The sequence below is a fragment of the Cibotium barometz genome, chromosome 60 (genome assembly GCF_041138505.1).
Source record: "Cibotium barometz isolate CiBa-2024 chromosome 60, ASM4113850v1, whole genome shotgun sequence".
In the NCBI taxonomy this organism is placed as follows: Eukaryota; Viridiplantae; Streptophyta; class Polypodiopsida; order Cyatheales; family Cibotiaceae; genus Cibotium; species Cibotium barometz.
The window spans coordinates 38448956-38473344 of record NC_141105.1 but is presented as its reverse complement, the minus strand read 5'-3'; the positions used below and the strand labels follow the sequence as shown (position 1 = coordinate 38473344).

At 40.7% G+C, this 24389-nt stretch overlaps 1 protein-coding gene across 2 annotated transcripts; it reads right to left on the bottom strand.

Moving 5' to 3' along the window:
- Positions 1-4564: 4564 nt before the first annotated feature.
- Positions 4565-8534, bottom strand: LOC147605330 (pentatricopeptide repeat-containing protein At4g13650-like). 2 transcript variants are annotated; one of them, XM_086793931.1, is made up of 2 exons: positions 8368-8534; positions 4565-8254 (listed from the first exon to the last, which is right to left on the bottom strand). In XM_086793931.1, exons 1-2 carry the CDS (start codon positions 8447-8449, stop codon positions 5304-5306), a joined length of 3033 nt encoding a protein of 1010 aa, XP_086650057.1. In that variant the 5' UTR covers positions 8450-8534; the 3' UTR covers positions 4565-5303. The 2 variants fall into 2 exon arrangements, with proteins under 2 accessions (XP_086650057.1, XP_086650058.1); XM_086793932.1 differs by having other exon boundaries at positions 4565-8246; positions 8368-8463.
- Between the last annotated feature and the right edge of the window lie 15855 nt (positions 8535-24389).

Genomic DNA, 24389 nt, shown 5'->3' with positions numbered 1-24389 from the left:
AGTTTTGGGAAAAAAGACACGAAAATCACATCTAGTTCCTCCATGTTTCCAAGGGGATTAATAAAGAGAATACAAGGGAGAGGGAGAGCTTGAGTTCCTTACAAGCAAACACACATACACAAGAGAGCAAGACACAAGAGAGAGATGGATGGATGAATTTCCTGCTATCTTCTTCTCTCAATTTAGTATATCATGAAGATAAGAGTCTATACTAAAAGGGAAAGTAACCTATTACTAAAACCTACAAGGTTAGTCTATAGTGTGAACCTATCTATATAAGCTCGTGCTATAAATGATAATGACCATATCCAAAGGCTCACCCATATCACTGAGTAGCTTCTAAAACCAAGCTACCTCACAATCTGCCATAGCAGCACCCCTATACTTTGCCTCTATACTCAATAAGGCAACTATTGACTATTTCTTACTACTCCAACTCATAGTAGCTGTTAAAACCCCAAAGATCTCTCTAGCTAATCACTATGCATAAGCACACATAATCCAAGCATATACTAATCCACCCGACCACCCTGAGCCCAAGGGTGCACACATCGTAGTAATGAAGAACCACATACCTAACCTGGGTGTCCCATACCACCAATCTAGCAGTACATAGCTCTAGTATGAAATGGCAATAGAGTAGATACTATGCTCTATACAAGAGAACATCCCTTGAGAGTGCCCCATGCTCCTATTATATAGGAGAGCTCTCAAGTGACTCTTGACCCTCCATTTCCATGTGTAACCCTTGGTTTCCTGACCCTAACCCCAACCCTGGTTAGGTCTAAACCTTTTCCCACTAGATCATGTTCCCATGATCCCATGCTCACATACCTAGGGTGGATTAGCCTCCTAGTATATGAACATAATATGATGAGTTGAGAATGTTCAACGAAGGTTTCCTTCTTTTCATTGCAAGAGTGCAATGTTTTGAGAGAGGGGAAGTATGTTATGTGCACATCATATTATGTGCATATACTAGGAGGCTAACCCACCCTAGAGCATGGGATCATGGGAACATGCTCTAGTGGGACAAGGATTAGACATAACCAAGGTTAGGGTCACACATGGAAATGGAGGGTCAAGAGTCACTTGAGAGCTCTCCTATACAATAGGAGAGCTCGGGCACTCTAAAGGGATGTTCTCTTGTGTAGAGCATAGTATTTACTATCTTGCCATTTCATACTCTAGTGGGACAAGGATTAGACATAACCAAGGTTAGGGTCACACATGGAAAGAATGTAGAGAGTTGGAGTTATCACATAAAGGAGTACGTATCTTTAGTCCTCATAGCCCCTGCACGACACATGCATTTCTCATAAGGACTTTGCACTTCGTGAGCACATATTGCATACATAGGCACTCACAATAGCTAGCACTTACACCAAGCCACATCATCGACAATCATCTAGGTAAATCTTTGGTTGGGGGGACCATGGTGGACAAAAGCCTAATACACAACCCATCGTCTACTAGATCCTCTTTGAGCATGCAAGAACCTCTGAGGATCTTTAATAAGAACAACTCCTTACAGTATTACAGTATTCATGAGACCATTTTCCTCTTCTTTGCCCACCTTCACCATCATAATTAGAACCTTATCAACCACCAAAGCACAATAAGAAATGATGAAGTAGCAACAACAAAGTGCTTCGACTACCTTCACCATCATAATAAGAACCTTACCACCAAAGCACAGCAAGCAATGATGAAGCAGCAACAACGAAGCACCCCAGTATCTAGTTTCACCATAAGATTTAGGAATTATATCTTACTGTGCCAAACCTTTCAAGACCACCATCGATCATTGCTAATCAAATACAAGTAGTCTTAGCACATGCAAGCTCTGTGCCCTCTTTCCTTCATATGTACCCTCTTTCCTTCTTATCTTCGAGCCCAACCATGTCACAAATCCAAAAATGAGACCTTGCATCAACACATTACATCACATGTAACCTCAATATACTTCCTAGCTCAACGGCCAACCAAACGCTATCTCCAATAGGCCTCAAAGCACGTGGACTGGTCTCTTCACCAATTATATCAATAGACCATCCACACTTCTCTCTAGGAACCGGTAGCATTAGTACCACCCAATCTCGGTGACATGAGGACACGGTCTCAATAGATCATCCACACCTTTCTCTAGGAACCAGCAGCATCGCTAGCACCCGAGCTTGGTGACATAAGGACGCGGTCTCACCATTAGGAAGGGGGGTATGTTAATCACTTTGTAGGTTAACATGGTGTCACCCACCCAACATACCATAAGGAGGTTTGCTATCTTACCCATATGTAACAAAAGTCCAATTCTTATAAGACATTGTAAGACAATATTAGAGCAGCCTTACCCTAAGCTTAATGCCAAATAGAAAGTAATAAGCTTCAAATACGTAGTTTCTTAACAATAGAACTAGTGCTAGTGGACTATTTTGAAGCTTTGTCTGGCGTAATCTAAAAGCTTGTTTTTTGTATTTTTTTAAGTCAATTTTGACATTTTGACATTAAGCAAGACACATTCATCCCCTTACAATAGAATACTTATGATTTATTCTTTACTCTTTCTTTCTTGTGTTCTATATGGTTTGCTTGCTTGAATAAGTTTGATTATTGTAGGCTTCTCCCCTCATTAGCTTCTTCTCCATCCACAAGAACCACCACTTTCTTCTTGCCTCCATCTAGGTAAATAGAGCTCTTCCTTTACCCCCATAACCATGGAGCATTCTAGAGTGCTAACAGAGTAATGGGAACGACGGACGGCCCACTAGCACACCCACATTGGGAAGTTGTTGTGGGTCGAAGGGACCAAATGACGACATATAATTCAGCAAAGGCTAAGGTAAGCTCTTCACTCCACCATGGTAGTAGCCATGAAGACCCTCATCATTTGTCGAGAAGTGAAGTCAACTTATCACCAGCTTTGTCACATTCCCATTAACCAATATAACCCACAAGGCATCCTTCATCTATACATCACATGCCCAACATAACCCATGGGGCATCCTCTGACTATATTAAATAGTATACACGTACCTCGAGCAAGCCCTCACCATCAGTAACACCACCATTCATATGGCCTATACCCACCGCAAGACCTCTCCATCGATGACGCACAGGAGGCTTATGCCTTTTTCAAAATCCATAAGCCCCAGATGAATAGAATGACCTTGAAGACTCCTCAAAAGGTAAACATGGTAAGGCCCAACCTTCAAGAGAAGAAGATTTGCAAGCCCATGAGACACTCATCTGGAAATTTTGGGTGACAATTTGGGAGACATATAAAAATCCCCAAGACTAAAAACAAAACCCCCAATAGTAAGCAATCCCCAAAGCCACCCCACCCAAAACCCTCCCATCAATCCTCATGCATCATCCATGGGATTCCCTGCTTTATCCATATTTTAACCTCTCGTCCTTAAGCTTCCCCTTAACCACCTTATCACCCGCATCCATGACTACCAATCTTTGAACCATGCCATCAGGGGCCTGATCTCAATGTGACACCCCGCCAAGCACCCAGGAAGACGTTAGTGAAAACGATGGGAAGGACCTAAGGGTGTTATTACCTGTCCATGAACAAAAATTACCCAGCCAATGTGTAGGACTTCCAAGGGAACTTTCATGACAATGTTGACACACCCTTTGGTGAACCATTACATGGACAATCTGTTCGCCCAGTGGAAAGTTGGCCACCCACAACAGAATAAAGGAGGCTATCAATTGTTTAATCCAAGGTACTACACAATCGCAGGTCATCTAGGAGTACAACCAGAGTGGTGAAAGCCCTATCTACTAAACGATCACCAAACGTGGAGAGTACATGGCCACACCAAGAGAAATCCACATTGACCCAAGGTTGAAGACCACCAAAAAAAGGTGGTCCTATTTTTTTGGTGGTCCTAGTGCAAATTCTTGTACATGGGAAAGGAAAAGGCTTGCCGTCCATAACTTTCCTTAATTTGACCACTCACCACCACAGAGATGTAGCTCCCAATGAAAAAATTTAACGTTCTCTATTACACACAGGTCCCCAACCTAGCCATAGTGCCACATGCTGTTTCTTCCACCTCATCATCCTTATCCTCAAAGAGGTGCCAAAGAACCAATGGTGGACAAACAAAAAATTCATGGTCTTTAACCTTAATGAAGGCCCAAATTTTCCCCAGTAAATAAACCTCTACAACATGGTCAAATACTTCCACAACCATAGGGTGGTCACCTTCCAAGACAGTCTAGATACCGGGTTCTAGAAACCCTTTGACATCATGCACGGTGATTCAGTCGTTGGCTTATTCATAAGCCCTTCATCACTTCCTTCTACAAGACTGGTGGTATCACCAATGTGAGCTGGTAAAAGTCTCACTACCATGCCAGGCCCCACCCAAGAAAGACTCTTTAATGCAAGCTACATCACAGTACTCAATGCTCAACAATATCTGAAGTGTGCAGAATGGGAGATTGTCCACAATAACTTTGAATCTACGCAACACTTAATACCTTTAGTGTGCGGAATGGGTGGTTGTACACAGTACCTCTAAACGTGCTCACACACTTGCAAGGTAAGGTACGAGCAAAAGCTAAAAAGCTTGCAAAGGAATGACTCTCCACAATGAGTGGAAGAGAATGTTCTTGAACAAAAATTAAAAGATGACTTACGACATCCTAAACCCAAAGGAACTAAAAGTTAACAAACAAAAGAAGTGAAGGCTAAAACCAAGAAACGTTAAGCCACTAGCCTATATATAGACTCCCAAGGGCAATCAATCGCATGAAGCTCTGATGCTAATGAGCACATGCAATATTGGTACTGGTAGTCCACCCCTTACAATGGAGTCTTCAGAACTTCGTGAAGTAAAAACTGCCAAATGAATCCCATATCAACCTTAAGAGAGAGAATCAACCTTGAGAGAGAGAATAGAGCTTCTAGACTTAGGCAGGATACACACATCTAGGCACATGTACGGGGGGCCTTCCTTACACACAAATGAGATGCCTGCCCAAACAAGGCCTGCTGACAGGACCTCCAGCTCACACCCATCAAGAGTTGGAACTTGGACCGCCATATCTTGCCGCCCATGGAATAGGTGGGACAGCTGGACAAATGATGGCCAATCAGCATTTCAAAAATTTATAACTATACTAACCGCCAGGTTTCACACGTGTAGTCAGTGCCTCTTTTCAATATGCTTGCCTGTCCGTTGTAGAAGCGCTCTGTGACACACATGCCAGCCTTTTAAGAATACAAATCCTTATTGGTAGCCCTGTCTATCTATCAATTTTCATCGAACAAATCACCACTTTTTTCAGATCTGTTCGCAGCTTGCCTCAAAATTTGTAATTTCGTCCTGCCTGCCAGAAGAAGTGGCATATGCATTGGCTAAAACTACATATGCAGCTGTACACTGTTGATCTAGCTCCAAAAGATGCTCTGCAGCTCGCTTTCCTCGCTCCATGTCACCATAAGTTTTAGAGGCACTAAGCAAGGTCATCCAGTCCACAACACCAGGCTGACCTGGCCATTTGTTTATGAAATCCTCTGCCTCTTCTAGACGCCCTACCCGGGTCAATAGATCAATCGTGCAACAATAATGACTAGCTTTCAGTGTGATCTTGTTAGCTCTGCTCATTCTTTTAAAAAACGAAAGGGCCTGATCCACCAAGCCAGCACGGCTACATGCAGAAAGAATGCTAACAAAACTGACCTCATTTGGCTCAATTCCCTCATCCTCCATCAGTTCAAAAACTTTAAGTGCCTTCTTGGTATGACCATGGTGGGCATATGCTGCAATCATGGTGGTCCAAGAGACAATGTCCCGCTTAGGCAAGTTCTCAAATGTTCTCCAGGCATGGTCTACGTTCCCACATTTACTGTACATATTTACAAGGGCATTGCCTACAACATCATCTAGTTCAAACCCACTATTCCCAACCAAAGCATGGATCATCTTACCCACATTCAAGTCTGCGAGACTAGAGCAGGCGGAGAGAACACCCAGATAACTTACTTTGTCAGGTTCGATGCCTTCCAGCTGCATTTGCTGAAACAGTTGAAATGCTTCCTTTCCATGCAAATGCTGGGCATGGGCAGCAATCATAGCATTCCATGAAAACAAGTCACGCTCAAGCATTTTGTCAAACACCTTCTGTGCATTGACCACACTCCCACACTTGCCATACATGTTGATGAGAGCATTCTCCAAAACAATATCTGATTCAAAATCACTTTGCATCATGCTGGCATGAACATTCTCACCATCTGCTAACATTTCCGGACTGGAGCATGCAGCCACAACAAGACTCAACGTAAACTTGTCTGGTTTCACTGCTTTTGATTGCATTTTATAGAAGAGATTCACTACGTTGCTGCTATCTCCAAGCTGGGCATATGCTGCTATCATGGAGGTCCATGCAACAACATCACTTCGATGCATTTTATCAAAAATACCTTTCGCATCCATCACACTCCCACACTTGCCATACATTGTAACAAGAGCATTTGCCACTCCAATATCCAACTCAAAGGCACTTTCAACTAATAATGTATGAATCATTCTACCCTGGACTAACATAGCCTCCCTCGTACATGTGGAGAGGACGTTCACAAAGCTGACCTTGTCTGCTTTCACACCGTTGAGCTCCATCTGCTGAAACAACCGAATGGCCTCATTCACATTGCTGCCATGCACATGAAACGAAATCATGGCATTCCAAGAAACAGTATTCTTTTCACGCATGCGGTCGAAAACCATCTGTGCATTCACTGCAGATCCACATTTTCCATACATTGTAAGTAGAGCATTGCCTAGAACAACATCAGAATCAAACCCACTTTCAAGTACCTTTGCATGGATACTCTGCCCCAGCTCTAGAGCTGCTGGGTCTGCACATGCAGAAAGAATACCGATAAATGTGATCGTGTCTGGCTTCATGCCTTCTTGCATCATTGATTCGAAGAGCTCAAATGCCTCCTTGCAAAATCCGTGTTGGATGTATGCTACGATTATGGATGTCCATGACACTACATCTCGACAACACATTTTGAAGAATGTCCCCTGTGCATGCTCCATACTGCCACATCTACTATACATGTTCACAAGAGCATTCCCCACAGCTATGTCTGAGTCGCATCCACTGTTGACAATGCATGTATGAATTTCTTCGCCCTTTGATAGAGTTGCAGGGCTTGTACATGCATTCAAGACAGTGATCAAGGTGATTTTGTTGAGTTCCATGCCCTTCTCTGGCATGAGGCTAAAAAGATAAAGGGCCTTGCTGGAATGCCCATGCTGTGCAGACACTGCAATCATGGTAGTCCAGTTCGATGCATTGGGATGGGCAATTCTATCAAAAGTGTTGATTGCATCTTCTACACATCCGCAGTTCCCATACAAGCTCAAGAGAGCATTTGCCACCGCACTCTGCAACTCGAATCCACCCTCTATAATTAGAGAATGGATGCCCTTGCCTTCCTCAAGGGCTGCGATGCAAGCACATGCTGATAGAATGTTGACAAAAGTGACTGCATTTGGCTTCACATCAGAATCAAGCATGCCTTGAAACACATTCAGAGCCTCCTTGCCATGCCCGTGTTGGGCATTTGCCACAATCATGGCCGTCCATGAGACCACATCTCGGTCTCGCATGTCATCGAAAACCCTCTGAGCATCCACGACTGTACCGCATTTGTCATACATGTTGATGAGAGCATTCTTGACAACAATGTCAGATTCGAACCCACGTTCAATGAGATAGGTGTGGATTTCCCTTCCCTCGGCAAGGGCCTCTAGGTTGGCACATGCGGTAAGGACAGAGGCGAAGGTGACCTTGTTGGGCTTAATGCCATCCAATTGCATTTGTTGGAATAGGGAGAGTGCCTCCATGCTTTGGTCTTGTCTGGTATAAACGGTGATCATGGATGTCCATGAGACTACGTTGTGGGGGTGTATATTGTGGAATGCATTGAGAGCATCTTGGACAGAGAAGAGGTTGCCATACATGGTGATGAGGTAGTTTGCTATGAAGACGTCTTTTTCGAGGCCCAATTGGGCGAGGTGGTTGTGCACTTTCTGGCCTTCTAAGAGGGCTTTGAGATTGCCACATGCTTGAAGAAGGCGGATGAGGGCAGGAGGGTCTGAGGGAATGGGCTGCTGATGATATAGGAGCTTCTCTAGCTGGGTTCTGTCCAGGAGAGGTTCTTGCCCTGCCCATGCTCTCAGAACCGAAGGGCTGCGAGCTCTCCCGTCACTCTGACACCCTTTGAACCCGACAATCAGTAGTGCAATTCAAACATAAAACAAATTGACGAGGGATCTCTCCGAAGAAGAAAGAAAGAAAGACAGACAGAGCAAGGTGCATAAATTAGCTTACCAAAGTAGAGACGTTGGCTTGCCTCTCTCCTGGCGATGCCTCCTGCTTTTGAGGGACGGGCAACAAACATCAGCTTCTGCATCAACGAGCATCGTGTGTCGCCTTTTAATTTCACATTGGCCGCCCAGGCGGCCTTCTACGTGCCGCTGTAAAAGGTTATTCACAATAACGTTTTACAATACTGTTATTCACAATAACATTAGTGCCAAACCTGAAAATGTCTTTCTTTTAATGTCTGAGGTGGCAGTAGCATCTTTTTCTAGCTCAAGGTTTCTGGGTTGAAGCGGCTATACAAAAAAACTTGGCAATATGAATTCCATAGGCACAACAGCTTCCACACCATACACTAAAGAAAATGGGGTCACTCTAGTTGCCACCTTCTTATAGGCACTCCAGAAAGCCCAAAGTGCTGAATAAAGTTTTTTGATCCCAATTTGTCCGATTCGCATTGACCACCTTCTTTAAGATCCTTTGGAGGATTTTATTGGTGGATTCAACCTAGCTGTTTGCTTGTGAATAGTACATTGATAATTTTTTACGGATGATCATATGGTGCTCTATCAAATTTTGGATCACAGCGTTAAGAAAATGATTGCCTTGATCACTTAAGCACAATCAAGCAACCGAAGCGGGTCATAATCATCTCATACAGGAACTTAGCCATTGATTCCACCGTACGTGAGCTTCCACGCATTTTGTACAGTAAATTAATAGTCACCAAAATATACATATTCCCAGCATTTCATGTAGGAGGTCTAAAAGGACCTATAAAATCTAATCCCCACTTCTGGAAAGGTTCCAAAGGCAAGATGGGATTGTGAAACATCCGATCTCCTCTACTACAAGCTAGCCAAGACATTGACATACATCACATTTGTTGAGATATCGAGCTCAACTAGTGCAGAGATGAATAACACACCAAGATGATAGCTCCGCACTTATTCCACTCACATGGTTGGTGAGATTATGAGTGATATGCCGCCAGTGGTTTATAAGCTATAAGACAACCACTTTGATTCACTAGAATTATAGCATAGTTATAGGTGCCAACTTATGTAGTCGGGTTTACACTATGGACCAACCTTCTTATATGTTTTAGTAGTAGAGTAGTCTCTCTTATAGCATGTACTCTTATCTTTATGTTATGGTTGTAGAGAAGAGAAGAGAATAGAAGAAAATTCAGCTATCCATCTCCCATGTGCGTGTCTCCTCTTGTGTGTGTGTTTGTGTTTACAAGGAGCTCAAGCTCACCCCCTCCCCCACATTCTTCTCATGGTATTAGAACGTCAGCTCGTGTAAAGAGCTCAAGAGGCAAGCAAAAAAAGCGGTACACAAGTAAGAGTAATTTTGTCTCTTTTCCTTTGATTTAGAAGCAAATCTCTACAGGTAGCTATTATTCAAGAGCAGCAAGGTAGGCATAACCGTAAGGTTTACTGTCACATCTCCAGCTACCCTTCACGGCGGTGAAGCTGAGGGGCATTATATTACACTATCACATCTTGAGCCATCCATCTCTCTCTCATGTGCTTGTCTACTCTTAGGTGTGTGTATTTGATGTGCAAGGAGCTCAAGCTCACTCTCTCCCTCACATTCTTCTCATGGTATCAAAGTTTCTGTTCGTAAAGAGACAAGCAAGAGGCAAGCACAAGAAGCGGTACAGAGATAAGGGTGACTCCATCTCTTTCCCTTTGATTTGGAAGCAAATCTTTGCATGTAGGTGCTCGTCAAGGGCACGCACAACAGTAAGAGGTGCATTGTCACATCCTGAGCAACCCTTCGTGGTAAAGCAAAGGGGCATTATATAGTGTGGAAAAGGTTTGTAGCAACTACCCCAGTGTTCTTAGATTTCGGATTCGAGGCCATTTTGGGCCCCATTTTGACTACTCTACAAGTTTTTTGTGGGCACTCTGTGGAAGTATCGATTTTAACCGTGTATATGACAAATTCCAGTTTGATGCATAGTTGTGGTGGTTATAGGACATTCTGTGTAGAGAATCTAAGATTTGCAGGTTATTAGTAGACATAAATTTATGTGATTGGTTCACATATATAAGTAGACATATATTTATGTAATTTGCAGGCTGTTAGTAGATGTATATTTGTTTGCAGGTTGTTAGTAGACATAAATTTACACGATCGATTCACATACAGGTATAATATAATAACTACCGCAAGAGGTGATTATTAACAAACATCTGTTTACGTGATTATTTCACATACAGTTATAGTATAACAAGTTTACACTACCATAAGAGGTTATTATATTAGAGATTACAAGCTTTTGTTGTAAGTGTAGAAGTTTCTACAAGTACTATTTGGTAAGTTTGCACGTAATCATGGCTGACATTCTATCTCAAATTATGAGTGAGAAGATGGACAAGAACAACCTCCAAGCATAAAGCTTAGGATGAGAAACTTCCACATGGGAAAAGGATATTAGGAGTTTGTTTTAGGTGGCAACAAGAAGGAGCCAGAGCTTTGAAAAGAAAATGTTGCTCCTCAACAGGCATAGGCCTTATGTACTTGTTGTTTATTAGCATGTCAGATGCTATGATCACTCTGTTTACAGGTATATATTTATCATATTTTTGATGAATTAATAATCATGGAGAAAATATGTTTAATTTAATTTGTGCAGGATTCAGCTTAATGGAATGTAAAAGTGAGCACAAGTATATATATATGTGCAAATGTGTACAAAGTCATTTTATGTAACAAGGCTCACTAGCAATTTTATTTGGGCAAAGGTTTTTATATGTACAAACCTTAAGGATTTTGATATGATTAAAAATATGTAAAGCAATATCCCAAAAGTGAGAAAAGGAAGCCCAATTTGTACGCTCATCTATTCTTAGCTCCTTGGGCTATTTTTATGAATAAAATTCTCTAAATGCTCATGTTGTGGAAGTGGAGCTACACGGCATGGGGGGGGGGGGAGATTGCACCCAATCTTGTTCTTGATGGTGATGTTATTCTATTTCCCTTTGCTTTGTGTTATGTTATGTTATTTGATTTCAATTTAATTCAAGTCTTGGTTTTAATTTTTTATATATTCTATGAGTTTTTAATTATTTCTTCAAGAAGTACAAAAGGGTCCCGTGATGACAGTGGTATCAGAGCTTTGGTTTAATTTAATCTTCTTGAGGCGGTCAAAGACTTGTGGACAAAGAGGCGAAAGAGACAAAGGCACAGGTGATTTTGGTAAAATTTTTCATTTAAATTGAAGTTTATGGATTTATGTTTATGTATGGTTGAAAGAAGGCTTGTTTTTAACCATTAGATAACCAACTCCATAAATCTATTGCCCACCAAAGGGTAAAGCAAGGTGGAAAACCATTAGTGAGTTTGCAAAACCACAAAAGCACCTTTAATTTCATTAATCCTCTTCATAATGTGTACTTGTAAGGATTGAATCAACAAGGAGAGGAGCATGTAGAGCCATAGCCAGATTGCTAAACCACTGTGACAATAGGAAATCCATCATGGAGGGTATGAGGATTGTTCAGAGAATTTGTTTTTCAAAATTACTTTTGGGATTTTATTTTTATCCTCCTCAGTTCAGCGCTGGGTGCAAATCGGTAAGCTAGAAAATATATATTTATATTTATATTTATCATCTCCCTCCACCCATTCTCCTTTGACGCGGCTAATGGCAATGCAGCACAGAGTTGAATTTTGCTCTCGCTCCTTCTCCTCTATTCAACCAGGCGGCGGCGCAAACTCAACGGTGGAGGGCAGGAAATTTTATTATTAAAAAAAAACTGATTTCTATTAATTAGCATCAAACAGTGAATTAGCATGCGCACTGGTGGTTCCTTTGATTTCGCCTGTGCGCCGGGTACAATTCGTTTGGGCTGTGGGCCCTTTGATACAAGGGTAATTAAAATTTAGTTTATATATATATATATATTATATATATATATATTAGGATGCCCTATGGGCTGCAGTAGCTAACCACAAGAAAACTTTTCAAGGGCTCCTCCTCCTCCTCCTACAAAAGCATTGTGAAAATTCCTTCACAATTGCATGGATTTCTATCATGTGACTTTAAGGCAAAAAGAAAAAGAAAACCCCAAAAATCTTTAACTTTTGAGAGTAAGACCTTGGACAGACCTCCTTCCTCCACTGAGCGTGGTTGTTCTGCAAATACCACATCTTGGCTAGCCACAATCTTCTTTGCCTATGTATCATAGAGCTGATATGCCTTCGACTCTTGACTATATCCAAGAAAGATACACTTCTTGCTTTTGGCATGTAACTTAATCCTGGATGCATCTAGAATATGCACATAACATTCACAGCCAAATGTTCCGAAATGAGAAACTAAAGGTTTCTTACTAGAGTAGGCCTCTTGAGGTGTAACATCCTTGAGTGCCTTTGTGTGGCTCCGATTGAGGACATAAACTGCTGTGTTGACTACTTCAGCCCAAAATGTAATGGGCAAACCTTTTGCCTTCTTCAACATTTATCGAGCCACCTCCATGACAGTTCGATTGCGGCATTCTACAACACCATTTTGCTGAGGTGTGTGAGCAGCGGTGAGTTGGCACTTGATGCCATTCTCCTTGCTGTAGCTGTTGAATTCCGTTGAAAGGAATTCTCCTCCTCAATCTGTACGAAACTTCTTCACCTACTTTCATGTCTCATTTTCCACAAGCTTATGCCATTGTTTGAACTTGCCAAAAGCTTCACCCTTATCTCAAAGGAAATAAACCCACATCTTCCTACTATAATCGTCGACTAACAGCATAAAGTAAGAAGATCCCCCTAATGCAGTAGTAGACATTTTACCACAAAGATCAGCATGTACCAGCTCTAGAGGAGTCTTTTCCCAATTGCTGCTTTCTTGTGGAAATGCCTTGCATTGTTGCTTGCCCATCATACAAGCTTCACATGGTTCTTGCAATTATAAAAATGCAAGCAAATTAGCTACCGTACCCTTTTTCTGCATCTCCTTTAGCACTACAACCAAAATGCTTGTGCGAAAGCTTATTTGTGCTCTTATTTGCAGACACTGTAAGCGCACTAAGCTCGTAGAGATTGTTGTGCCTTACTCCTTTGCCGACTACCTTGCCAACATCATCTAGAATTTTTACTTCAATTTTCTTGAAGCGTACTTCAAGCCCACGATTTGATAATAGATTTCTCTTTATTTGGGATACATAGATCACATCTGACAGCTTCTTCTCTTCATCGGCGCGCAGCAAAACTGATAGTAGAACTCTCTTTATAAGGGGTACATAGAGCACGTTTAACAGCTTCTTCTCTTCACCCGTAGAATCATCAACTGGAGCCTAAGCAGATGAACATACCTCTTCAATGGCGATCCAAAGTTCAAGCTTAGTCTCGGCATTGTTGACTGACTCCTTTCCCTTCCATGAAGACTTTAAGGTGTCATTCTTCTCATCAACCTGCTTTTTTCTACATTCTTTAACAGTGTGACCCTTCTTGTCATCACAGTAATAGCAACTCCCTTGAAACTTCTTCTTCTTTGGCTTCTTCTTCTTCTGATCAATGTTGTGTCTTTGCATTTAGCATTGGCCGAAAATGCAGCTCACCACCATGGTAGGTCTTCACAGCCGCATCTCCTCCTCAAGTAACATAGCACTAAATTCTTCAACTTCAAATGATAAAGATGGTACTCTAACCGGAGTGTTTAGTGATGTAGCCAAGCGAGCACATTTCTATCGAAGAATTTGGATGCACCTCCGAGCCAACTCCTCACTAGTGTGTGTAATCCCTATAGCAGCCATTTGATCTCGTAGATTTTTGATCTGTGAGATGAATGCTTCAGCAACTTTTCTTTAGCAAACTTTTCAGCCAAGCAAGCCGATTCTCCAGGTTCAAAATCCTAGTTTGATTACGAGTTTCATATTGATTTCTCAATATGATCCAAGCATCTGCAACCTTGGTAGTATGTTGAATCAGAGTGAGAACAAAATCACTTACGCTAGTGACTATAGCACAAAAGGCATTAGCATTGCACCTTCTCCATGTTCGAAGAAGTGTAGCATCTAGCGGCGGAAGCATGTTTGCAGGGTTGTTGGGGTCAGGAATTCCCACTGGTTCTGCATCCATTCCCAGAACAATTTCTAGGAGCTCATAAGAGTCTAGAATGGCATTAATTTTTAATCTCCAGAGAGTGTAGTTTGTCCCATCAAGCTTGCCTTCCGTTGAACACAGGTGGACGAATGTGCAAGACTAGTGCAGCAGGCAGAGATAAAAGCCATCACTCATAGGATTCTATGCAAAGAAAGACTAAACTTCATGCACTATTCCTACCAAGAGCACCTAAGCTTTGATACCATATAAGAATATGGCACAATAGAAAGAGATAGCAAAACAAAGCACAATAGAAAATGCAATAGATACACAATGGAGAGAATTTAAAATTTTGATTATACCAAAGAGGTATAAGTGATGGTGTTGTCCACCCGTGCGCTCTAAAGTAGAGCTTAGATGGCAATCTAGACAGACTCTGGATGGAGGATGTACAAAGTGTAGAAGGGGATGGATACTCACAAGCATTGGATGCCTTAGCTCATGGAAACCATGTCCATATATAATATTGTAGGTGTGACACGTATACAACGAGGGTGGTTACACTGCATAGACACGGTCATCTCGCTCGCGTACGCGGCCCACCGACCCACCGCCCACCACTATTGATGGACCTGGTATCCAAGAGAATATTCCTCATACCGTTGCCTAATGCTCGTATCCCTGACCATCTTCTGACCATCATCAATGGTCACAATAATGACCCCATCGGCGTCTAAGCTGGGGTTCCCACTAAAGACACATGTACCATGGCTACTCCTCATAATGGGGGCCTAACAAATGTGCATCATACATCAAAGTGAGATACATGCTGAGAGGCGGGCATTGAGTGTATACTAACAAGAAGTGTACTTGTTTCTTGATAGATTTAGTGGATACAATATCAAGTGCTTGTGGCTCTCAAAGGCATCTTTTGTGACTCCATGGGGAGTGTTCCCTTCCAAAGTGATTACATGCTCCAACAATTTTTAAATAAACTGTGTAAGAAAATTTTGATGAGTGTTTATTAAGCTTCATAAAAGTGTTACTATATGATTTTAGTGTCTTTGTGATTCCATTGGGAGTGGCTTGCCAATTTGGCGCATCCACTACATGCTCTAATGAACTAGGATATAAGCCTTCCAGAAATTAAAGCTGATGATGATGATGGTGGCATCCATTCTTTAGGTGTCATATTGGTCTAAGCCTTTTCATGTGTTCATAGATGCTTTGGATGAATGCAGCTATAGGTTATGCTTTGATACAAGAATTTGAGAAAGGATGGTTTCAGTGGTCTGTCTATTATGCCAACAATTCTCTCTTGTGCAGAGAAAATTTGCTCTACTACTCAAAGAGAGGCTCTTGGGATGATCTATGGTGTTAACAAGGTTAGGCATTGCTTGTTCAAGAATAATTTCACTTTTTGTGTGGATCCATCAAGCCCTTTTGTACATGATCAATAAGCCAAACCTAACATGTAAGTTGTTCTAATGGATGTTTCTGCTTCACGAATTTGATTTTAAAATCCACCACACTCTCAGAAAAGAGGCTGGTTTTTTTAATCTAGAATCCAATCAAGGAAAGCTTTTATCAGTATCCCCGATAGAAGATTCACTCCTAGATATGTTGATCTTTATGTGATACTTCCCCTTAGATTGGTATGATGAGATGCTGATGTTTTTGATATAGAAGAATTTTTTACCTAATCCAATAGAAACGACTATCATTAAAGAGAAAAATCGTTATGAGTGATGATTGCTGGTGTGGTTAATTATATAAGATGGGCATAGATCAGATTCTTAGATAATGTATCTCACCATTTGAGTAGTAAGTCGTCTTGGCAAAATCCCATCAAGGAATCACATGAGGACATTTTTCAGGAGATATCATAGGGTGGAAAGTGTTCCAAGCATGATTATGGTGGGGGTTAGTGGTGCCTAAAGATGCTTGGAAATAGGCTCGAGAATGCTAGAAATCGCAAGGGAGAGGGTGAGATTGAGCTTGAGCTTAAGCCCCTTGCATGTAAAACACACACACACACACAAGAGTAGACAAGCACATAAGAGAGATGGATGGCTGAATTTTCTTCTATTCTCTTCTCCTCTCTACAACCATAACAAGATAAGAGTACATGCTATAAGGGAAAGTACTCTACTACTAAAATACAAAACAAGCTTGGTCCATAGTGTGAACCCAATTACATGACCTGGCACTATAACTATGCCATAACAATAATGAACCAAAGTGACTATCCCATAATCTCACCAACCATGCTAGTGGCATAAGTGTGAAGTTGTTATCCTAGCATGTCATCCATATTTGTATTGAACTCGATATCTCAACACTCCCCCTCGATCTCTACTCAATACCCATCTGCAGTAGTTGAGCTTGATATCTTAACACCGCTCGAGCTCAACTTAATACCCTACACTCCAATTAAGCTCCTAAGCCTACATAGCTTCTCTATATCAATGTCTTTATGAAGATATCAACTATCTGATCCTCTGTGTTGACATATACCACATCCTTTATATTAACATATACTAGATCTACATCACTTGCTAGAACCTTCTCCCTCACAAAGTAATAATGCACCTTAATGTGCTTCATCCTAGCATGATACATTTGGTTACTACCCAACTGTATACTACTCATGTTATCATAATAGGTGATAATTGTCCTATCGAGATCACCCATATCTGAAAGTAGCTTTTATACCCAAGATTCCTCACATGCTACCGTAGCATGCTACCGTAGCAGCACCCATATACTTAGTCTCTATGCTCAATAAAGTAATCATTGGTGGCTGCTACTCTTGAGCTAACAGCATCACTCCTAAAAGAAAACATAAAACCAATAGTAGATCTCATGTCAGACACTACTAACCCAATCTACATCTATATACTCGTATGCCTATACATGTACTCCAGTCTTATAGAAAAGTCCATAGTGTATTGTGGACTTTATATACCTATGTATCCTCCTAGCCTCATCTAAATGTGGCTTCCTCGAGGCCTATAGAAACTGACTCACCAATCCAACAACATAGTTCAAATATGTCCTTATGATATTCATGTAAATCAAACTCTCTACAACGCATGTATACATAGTAGGGTCCTCCAAAAATCACCTATATCTATAGACAACCTCATGTTCTACTCTAATGGCACTAAGATATTTTCTTACACCTTGTCATCCTATACTTGGCCAACACACCCAAAGCATATTACTTATGGAAAGCTATCATAATAGGATGAAGCATGATAGACTGGGTTACTAGCTAAGTGTATGCTATTCATGTTAGCATAATAAATGACAATGGCCGTATCCATGGGCTCACCCATATCACCAAGTAGCTTCTAAAACCTAGCTAACTCACAAGTTGCCATAGCAACATCCCTGTACTCTACCTCTATAATCGACAAGGCAATATACATGCTCAAATTCAAAATGGGGACTAGACCAATAGATCAAACACTATTTATAAAAATCAAGCGGTGGAGCATGTGGTTTAATTCGATACAACGCTTAACGAGTCACTCTCCTGACTGAGCTAATTGCTAAGCAGAGAGGCGTCAACTTTTACCATTCCTATCACAAGCCTTTTTACATGAGTATAATCTAGATTAGCATCCCTTATCTATCATATGAGCTAGGCTACGAGCTCTTTCCATTAAATGTTTTAACTTGCCTGCCCAAGCCTGACAATGGAATAAAGACAAGGGAGATGTTATATTACCAACTTTATCCTCTAAACCAAGAGGCATGTTAAGAAGGAGGATAATGGTGAAACTTGAAAAAGCTAAAGCTTTAGTGCAATAATTTCAAAAGAAATTTAAAGCAAGGCTAAAGGTAAACAAGACAATCAATATAGTATATCCATATGCCAAACTCTCCCTTTAGCCTAGAAAATTAGATTCCCCTAAAACTGATTTGAAACACCTTGAGGAAGTATCTGTTTATAATTTTGAAATTGATTTTGACGGATTGTATGTTTGTCGAAGATGTTTTCTTTCCTTAGAAAAATTCCCCTTTAGATTCTTATTTTTATGAGCCAATCAAGGGAATAGTCAGGATGCCAGAGACATAGTAGGTCTCACTACCTTAGTCTCTTCTAAGATAAAAGTACCAATTGGACAACTACTCTGAGGAGGTAACCCAAGATTATAGACCGATCTTATGGATTGGATGGACAAATGCATTTAGGCACAGGACGACCGAATCAAGAGATGGATAGACATTGCCTTCAAGCAAGACCAAATCAAGAGGTGGACACAAATCCACTTGTTGTGTGGAGGAATTGATGCAACCTAAGTAGGATGTTGGCATTCCAAAAATTTATTACCTAGGATACTATTACAAAAATGATGATAACAATATAACTATTCATGTATTATTATACATGAATATATACATGATGATAACAATATAACTATTCATGTATTATTATACATGAGATATTATGCAATAGTGATCCTACATGGGGAAGTAGTAGTGAGCATAATAAAAAAAATAGTTTTGGGACGTGTGGGGAAAAGCCTCCTTGGAACAAATAAATCTTATGATAAACACGGGTGTCATAAAATCGCTACCATCTATAATTTCTAAGGAAAAATCTTGTTCTTTATAATTATTGGGACATTAAAATATAATCATTGCCCAATAATTATCGGGACATTAAAGTATAATCATTGCCCAATAATTATACACCAACCTTTTCATAGCCCTAGTTCAAAAAATTAAGTGCCACAGGTAGACCTATTTCATTGAAAAAACACTTGAGAGCCTTGTTCATACAAAAAGGCATGAGTCTACATTCCTATAGACATGAACCTACATAGGTTAGCCTACATAGGTGAACCAACAAACATGAACCTACATAGGTGAACCTACAGACACGAGCCTACAAACATGAGCATGCGGACATGAACCTGTATACGTGAGCCTGGACACATTGAACCTAAAGACATGATCCTAGCACCACTCAAAAAAATATTTTTCTTATAGCTTGAGTAGAATATACATGCCTAAAATTAGTTTCAGACACGTGTGAAATTAATTTCAGACCTACCTTCAAGAGAGTACTAGAGACCTTTGATGAGAACCCAATCTTGACTAATTATTAGAAATGACAATATAGTCAATAGTTTTGCATCAAACCATATTTCCTTAAACCCACCTAGCCTTCGGTGTCCCTACAAACAACCAACACTCACACAGTAGAATGTCCCCCTATTAATAAGAAGATGAAAAAATTCCTTTGGATGCAACAAGGAGTTGTGGAGACAAGATAAGCTTACTAAACATAGATGTATGTGGAGGAGAACAATAGCGAACACCTAGAAACAAGAGCTATTATGGTTCTCCGAGCCCTAAATTCACTAATTGGCTATGTAAACAGAGCACTATAAAATTCATGAAAAGGTCATTGAACTACCCTATCTTTGGGCAAAGCACTAGTGAAGGAGTAAAAGTAGGACCAAGAACCTCAAGGTTTATTCCCTCAGGAAGTGGTGAAACTAGGATGCACAATGATTCAAACATTTGGTGTTAATCTTGAGGTGGGTTTAGCCCAAGTTGACCATAACCAACAAGCAACCCAACAGCCACAGTTTCGGTAATCATGACATGTCACTTTTGTTGCACCATTAGGGATTCGCCACCCTTTCCACTTAATCTCAACCTCCACCACATCTTCTTCTATTGGCCTTCTACCCATGGAAGCTTCCCATACCCACCTCTACGACACCCTCAAGGATATGATTGATTGGTCTATCACAAACCATCTCTTTCTACCAAAACTGATCGAGGATTTTGCAGCCCCGCCCAGTTTCGATGTTGACACTGACCAATAGTTCGAGCTTATCGAACATACCACCACCTAAAACCTCCAAGCACCACATCCTTCGACAACATTAAGAGCTTAAGAACCAAGATGCCTACATCTGGGAAGAGGTTACCCATGCCCAACAATTGCTTCAAGTTTCCCTTTAGAAGAGTGCCATGCTTGAAGTTGAACTCTATATAGCCACTTGTGAATCCATCGGCTTCAGCATGACCTTGTGGTAGTTGAAGCCCCCTAGAAGGAGCTAGCCATGCTTGAAGTTGAACTCAAGAAAGCCACATGTGAATCCATCGGCTTCAGCATGACCTTGTGGTAGCTGAAGCCCCCTAGAAAAAGCTGGCCAACACTCATGAGCAGGACATAAATTCCCTCCACCTTCAATACTAAGCCCTTGAGACCACCAAGGTTGTGGCAACGTAGGCACATAAAATCAAAAGAGACCAACTCCTAGTAGACAAGCTTAAGCAAGCAAAAGTCAAAGAGGCCCAAGCAGTCCATGCATGGTTAACCAATTTTCCAAGGGGTGTGACGTTGCCCTCACCACAACACATGAAGCCACCATAACCCTCATAGATTTCCAAGAGGATTACAACCTCACAAAGTGAGAAAGCGGCACTACTTCTATGGAAACAACGTACCAAGAGCTCCTCTTCCACAAAGAGACCTTGATATAGCCGAGGCAGATGTCGAAATTCATCACATGCAAACCTTTTCCTCGGATGACACCCCACTAGAAGGGCACCCAACAGAAGCTAAGCATGCTTCTCTCATGGGCTATGAACATCAACACATTGCCAATCATGAGAGAGCCCGTCTCCCATGTGTTGTGAAAACATCGTACCTCTTGTGAGTGTTCTCTTGTATACACCATACATTATACCCTCTTACATGGTATTAGAGATCCAACTTAGTACAAAACTTCTTTGGTAATTGTTATCTACCAGTCCTTTAGAGAAATGGCATCTTTTACAAGACCCCACCCACCAACATTCGATGCTGATGGAAAGCTTAACAACACCAATTATTCTCCCTAGAAGTTCAAGCTTAAGGCTATTCTATCCTCCTATGAGATTTGGGACACCGTCATTGGTGTTTATGTTCACCCACAACGAACAAGAGATGCAGACCTAGCAAAGCCCTATACCACTTGTCCAAGCTTGGAGACGAAGTGATTCAAATGCTCCCTATGCAATCATCACAAACATGGAATATAGTGTGCTAACCATGATTCAACATGTCTCCAACAACTATTATTGCAAAAGCATGGACCTTATTGTAGAGCCAGTACGAGACCAAAAATCCCTTGAGGATTTAGAATATTAAAAATCAACTTACAAGAGAAGCTGAATGAAGTGAAACGGTGGAGGTGTTTCTCACTAGAATTAAAGATCTTCGTGACCAGATGGCTATAATCAACATGAGTGTGCTTTCTCTAGATCATCTTGCATGTCATTGTTTAAGGGCATCTTTGAATGTTGATGTCAGGCCTGCTAAACCGGGAAAGTATGTGAGACCTCTGGAAGCATGCTAATAGAAAAGTACATACACGAGAGAACACCAAATTGGGTCCCAACTGCCCCCCCACGTGTGTGCCAAAAGTGTGTGCCAAAAGCATCCTTGCTTGAGTATTTTTATAGATTTTATTCTATCAAAAATAGGCTACATGGCTATTTTAGCCCGAGCTTTCTTTTCACAAAAATACCTCAAACACTACCTGAGCTTGTTCACACACCACGTGTAAATAATTACAACTCTTCTAGCATATGTGTTAGGAATATAGTAATGCCATGCACAAGTGTGCATAAATAATTTGTACAAACATCTAGCATGTGGCCAATAAAAATAACTCATAAAATAACCTTGTGCACATTTGCATTAACCTAATTTCTACACACATTAAATCAAGCATATTTTTTTACGATTATTATGCATCAAAAATATGATAAAATATATACCTGTAATAGTCCTCCCATTTGAGGAAACAAATGTCCTCAGTTGTGTAGAAGAAAATGCTACAACAACATCAGGCTCATTGTTATTGATGTCATAACCTGCAAAGTAAACTCAGAGGTCCAAACATGGCTCAGAGGCTGATCATGCATGGCGCAGAGGTTCTTATGGACATGGCTCAGAGGTTCTTATGGACATGGAATACCACAAATAGGCTTAGAGGTTAATTGAATGAGCATGGCTCAGAGAAACAAAGGCATGGCTCAGAGGCTAAGGTGAACATGGACTGCAACAATAAAACTCATGCGACACCTAAATTGGTGACCCTCTCACTCATCATCAAATCACAAATAATAATACAAAATAATATGATATAGACAAGATCCCTTATGTGCGACACATGCATTGTTCATCACCTATTCCTCAAACGTGAACATATTAGTTGTTCCAATTAATTACCATTTCTCTCCAATTAATCCCAATATGAAACATTGGTGGCACAAACACAACATCATACACTTAACACTTGTTTTACTATGATGAGAGTATCATTATACACATCATCTAGCATGGAGTGTGTTGCCACTTGTTACACTTTTAATTAGCATGGCACATCAATTTCATAAACCACTTGTTTCTCTTTGACCGTGTGCAGTTGTCAAGCATAGTCCACTTGTTTCACTTTGACCACAATACAGTTGTCAAGCATGGCACTACTTGTTACACCTCAACAACATACACTCGTCAAGCATGATCTCAAGCTATGCCAATACCAGTAGGTAACCAATATTTAATGTGGAGTCACCCATGATACCAATTCACTAGGATGGCACACTAGCATCCAGGCATCCCCATACAACTAAAGAGTGGACATTATATAACATCCCTCCTGCTTGGATAAGCAACTGACCTCAGTTGTGTGTTTGCTTATTGCAAGAAAAGGAGATCATTTGTCATATAATATATAAATTCGAGTATCTTCTCTAATTTATAACAAAAGAAATTGTATCAAGGACTTCTATGTGTAATAAATTCTAGTGTCCCATACCACCAGAAATTATCCCACACAGATCTAGAAAGTATGCATCAGAATACACATAGGATCAATCTCGTGTCCCATAAAATTCAAAAAATATAGTTCAAGATGGAAGGGCTAGTTCCTCCCTCCAAGAAGTTCTGTGTTTGACGCAACTCTCCTTGACTTTTACAAAAAGTCTTAAATAAAATTTACTATAGAGATAATCAAATGAATATGTTACCCTAAGAGTCGAAGAAGTGGTCGTGGTGGTCTTGTTCTTCATCCTCATCATCAATCATATTGAGTCCAAGTGAAAGAAACTTAAATAACAAATATTAAATAAAACTTGATAACGTAAAAATAAAGTAAGAGAGTGTTACCTTGTTATATTTTTTGGCTACAAAATGAAAAAGTTAGGAGAAATATAGAATTTAAAACAATTTGTGAATAACTGAAAACATAATTATTTGGTAAGGATGAGGACTTATCGTATGTAAGTCGAGATGATAATTGTTGGAAGCTCAACATGGCTCCATGGTAAAGATCATTGATATAACCCAATTCATAGGTCCCTACTACAGAGCTGAGGAAATATGCAAAACCATTAAGTTGAAATGATGAGAGAATAACAATAGTCGCTTTTTTTATTTTTTTAAAAAACTTTCTTTCGTTCTCTTTTTCTTCTTCTTCTTCTTATTCTTCTTCTCTCTCCAGATGGAGGAGGAGCTTCCTTCTTCTTCTTCTTCATGTAAAGCACAAAACACATTGGGATTCATTATCACTTTATGCACAATCTCATAATGTTCAAGGAGGTTGAGATGGTCTACTGCCCAACAATAGAGAATTATGCAGACATCTTCACAAAGGCTCTTAGCAAGGATCATATGGAGTGGCATCTTCACAAAGGCGCTTAGCAGGGATCAGATGGAGTGGCATCCTCACAAAGAATCTTAGCACGGATCAAATGGAGTGGCATCCTCACAAAGAATCCATGCCTCATCAGACCACTGAGGTAGTTCACCTTTGTGTGGATATTGAGGGGGGTGTTGGATATCAATGCTCCACCCTCATATTGTATTGTGGTTAGCTCATAACCGGCTACCTCGTGTTTGTGTGGGCCCCATTATGAAGAGTAGTGATGGCTGAGAAACTCGAGCTCCTGGCATTTCT

What these genes read in the sequence shown, in the direction of transcription:
- LOC147605330 (XM_086793931.1), bottom strand. Translation starts at nt 8,449, where the DNA reads ATGCAGAAGCTGATGTTTGTTGCCCGTCCCTCAAAAGCAGGAGGCATC. An exon ending in AAGCCAACGTCTCTACTTTG is followed by an intron (nt 8,255 to 8,367) that starts GTAAGCTAATTT and finishes TCGGGTTCAAAG; the next exon opens with GGTGTCAGAGTGACGGGAGA.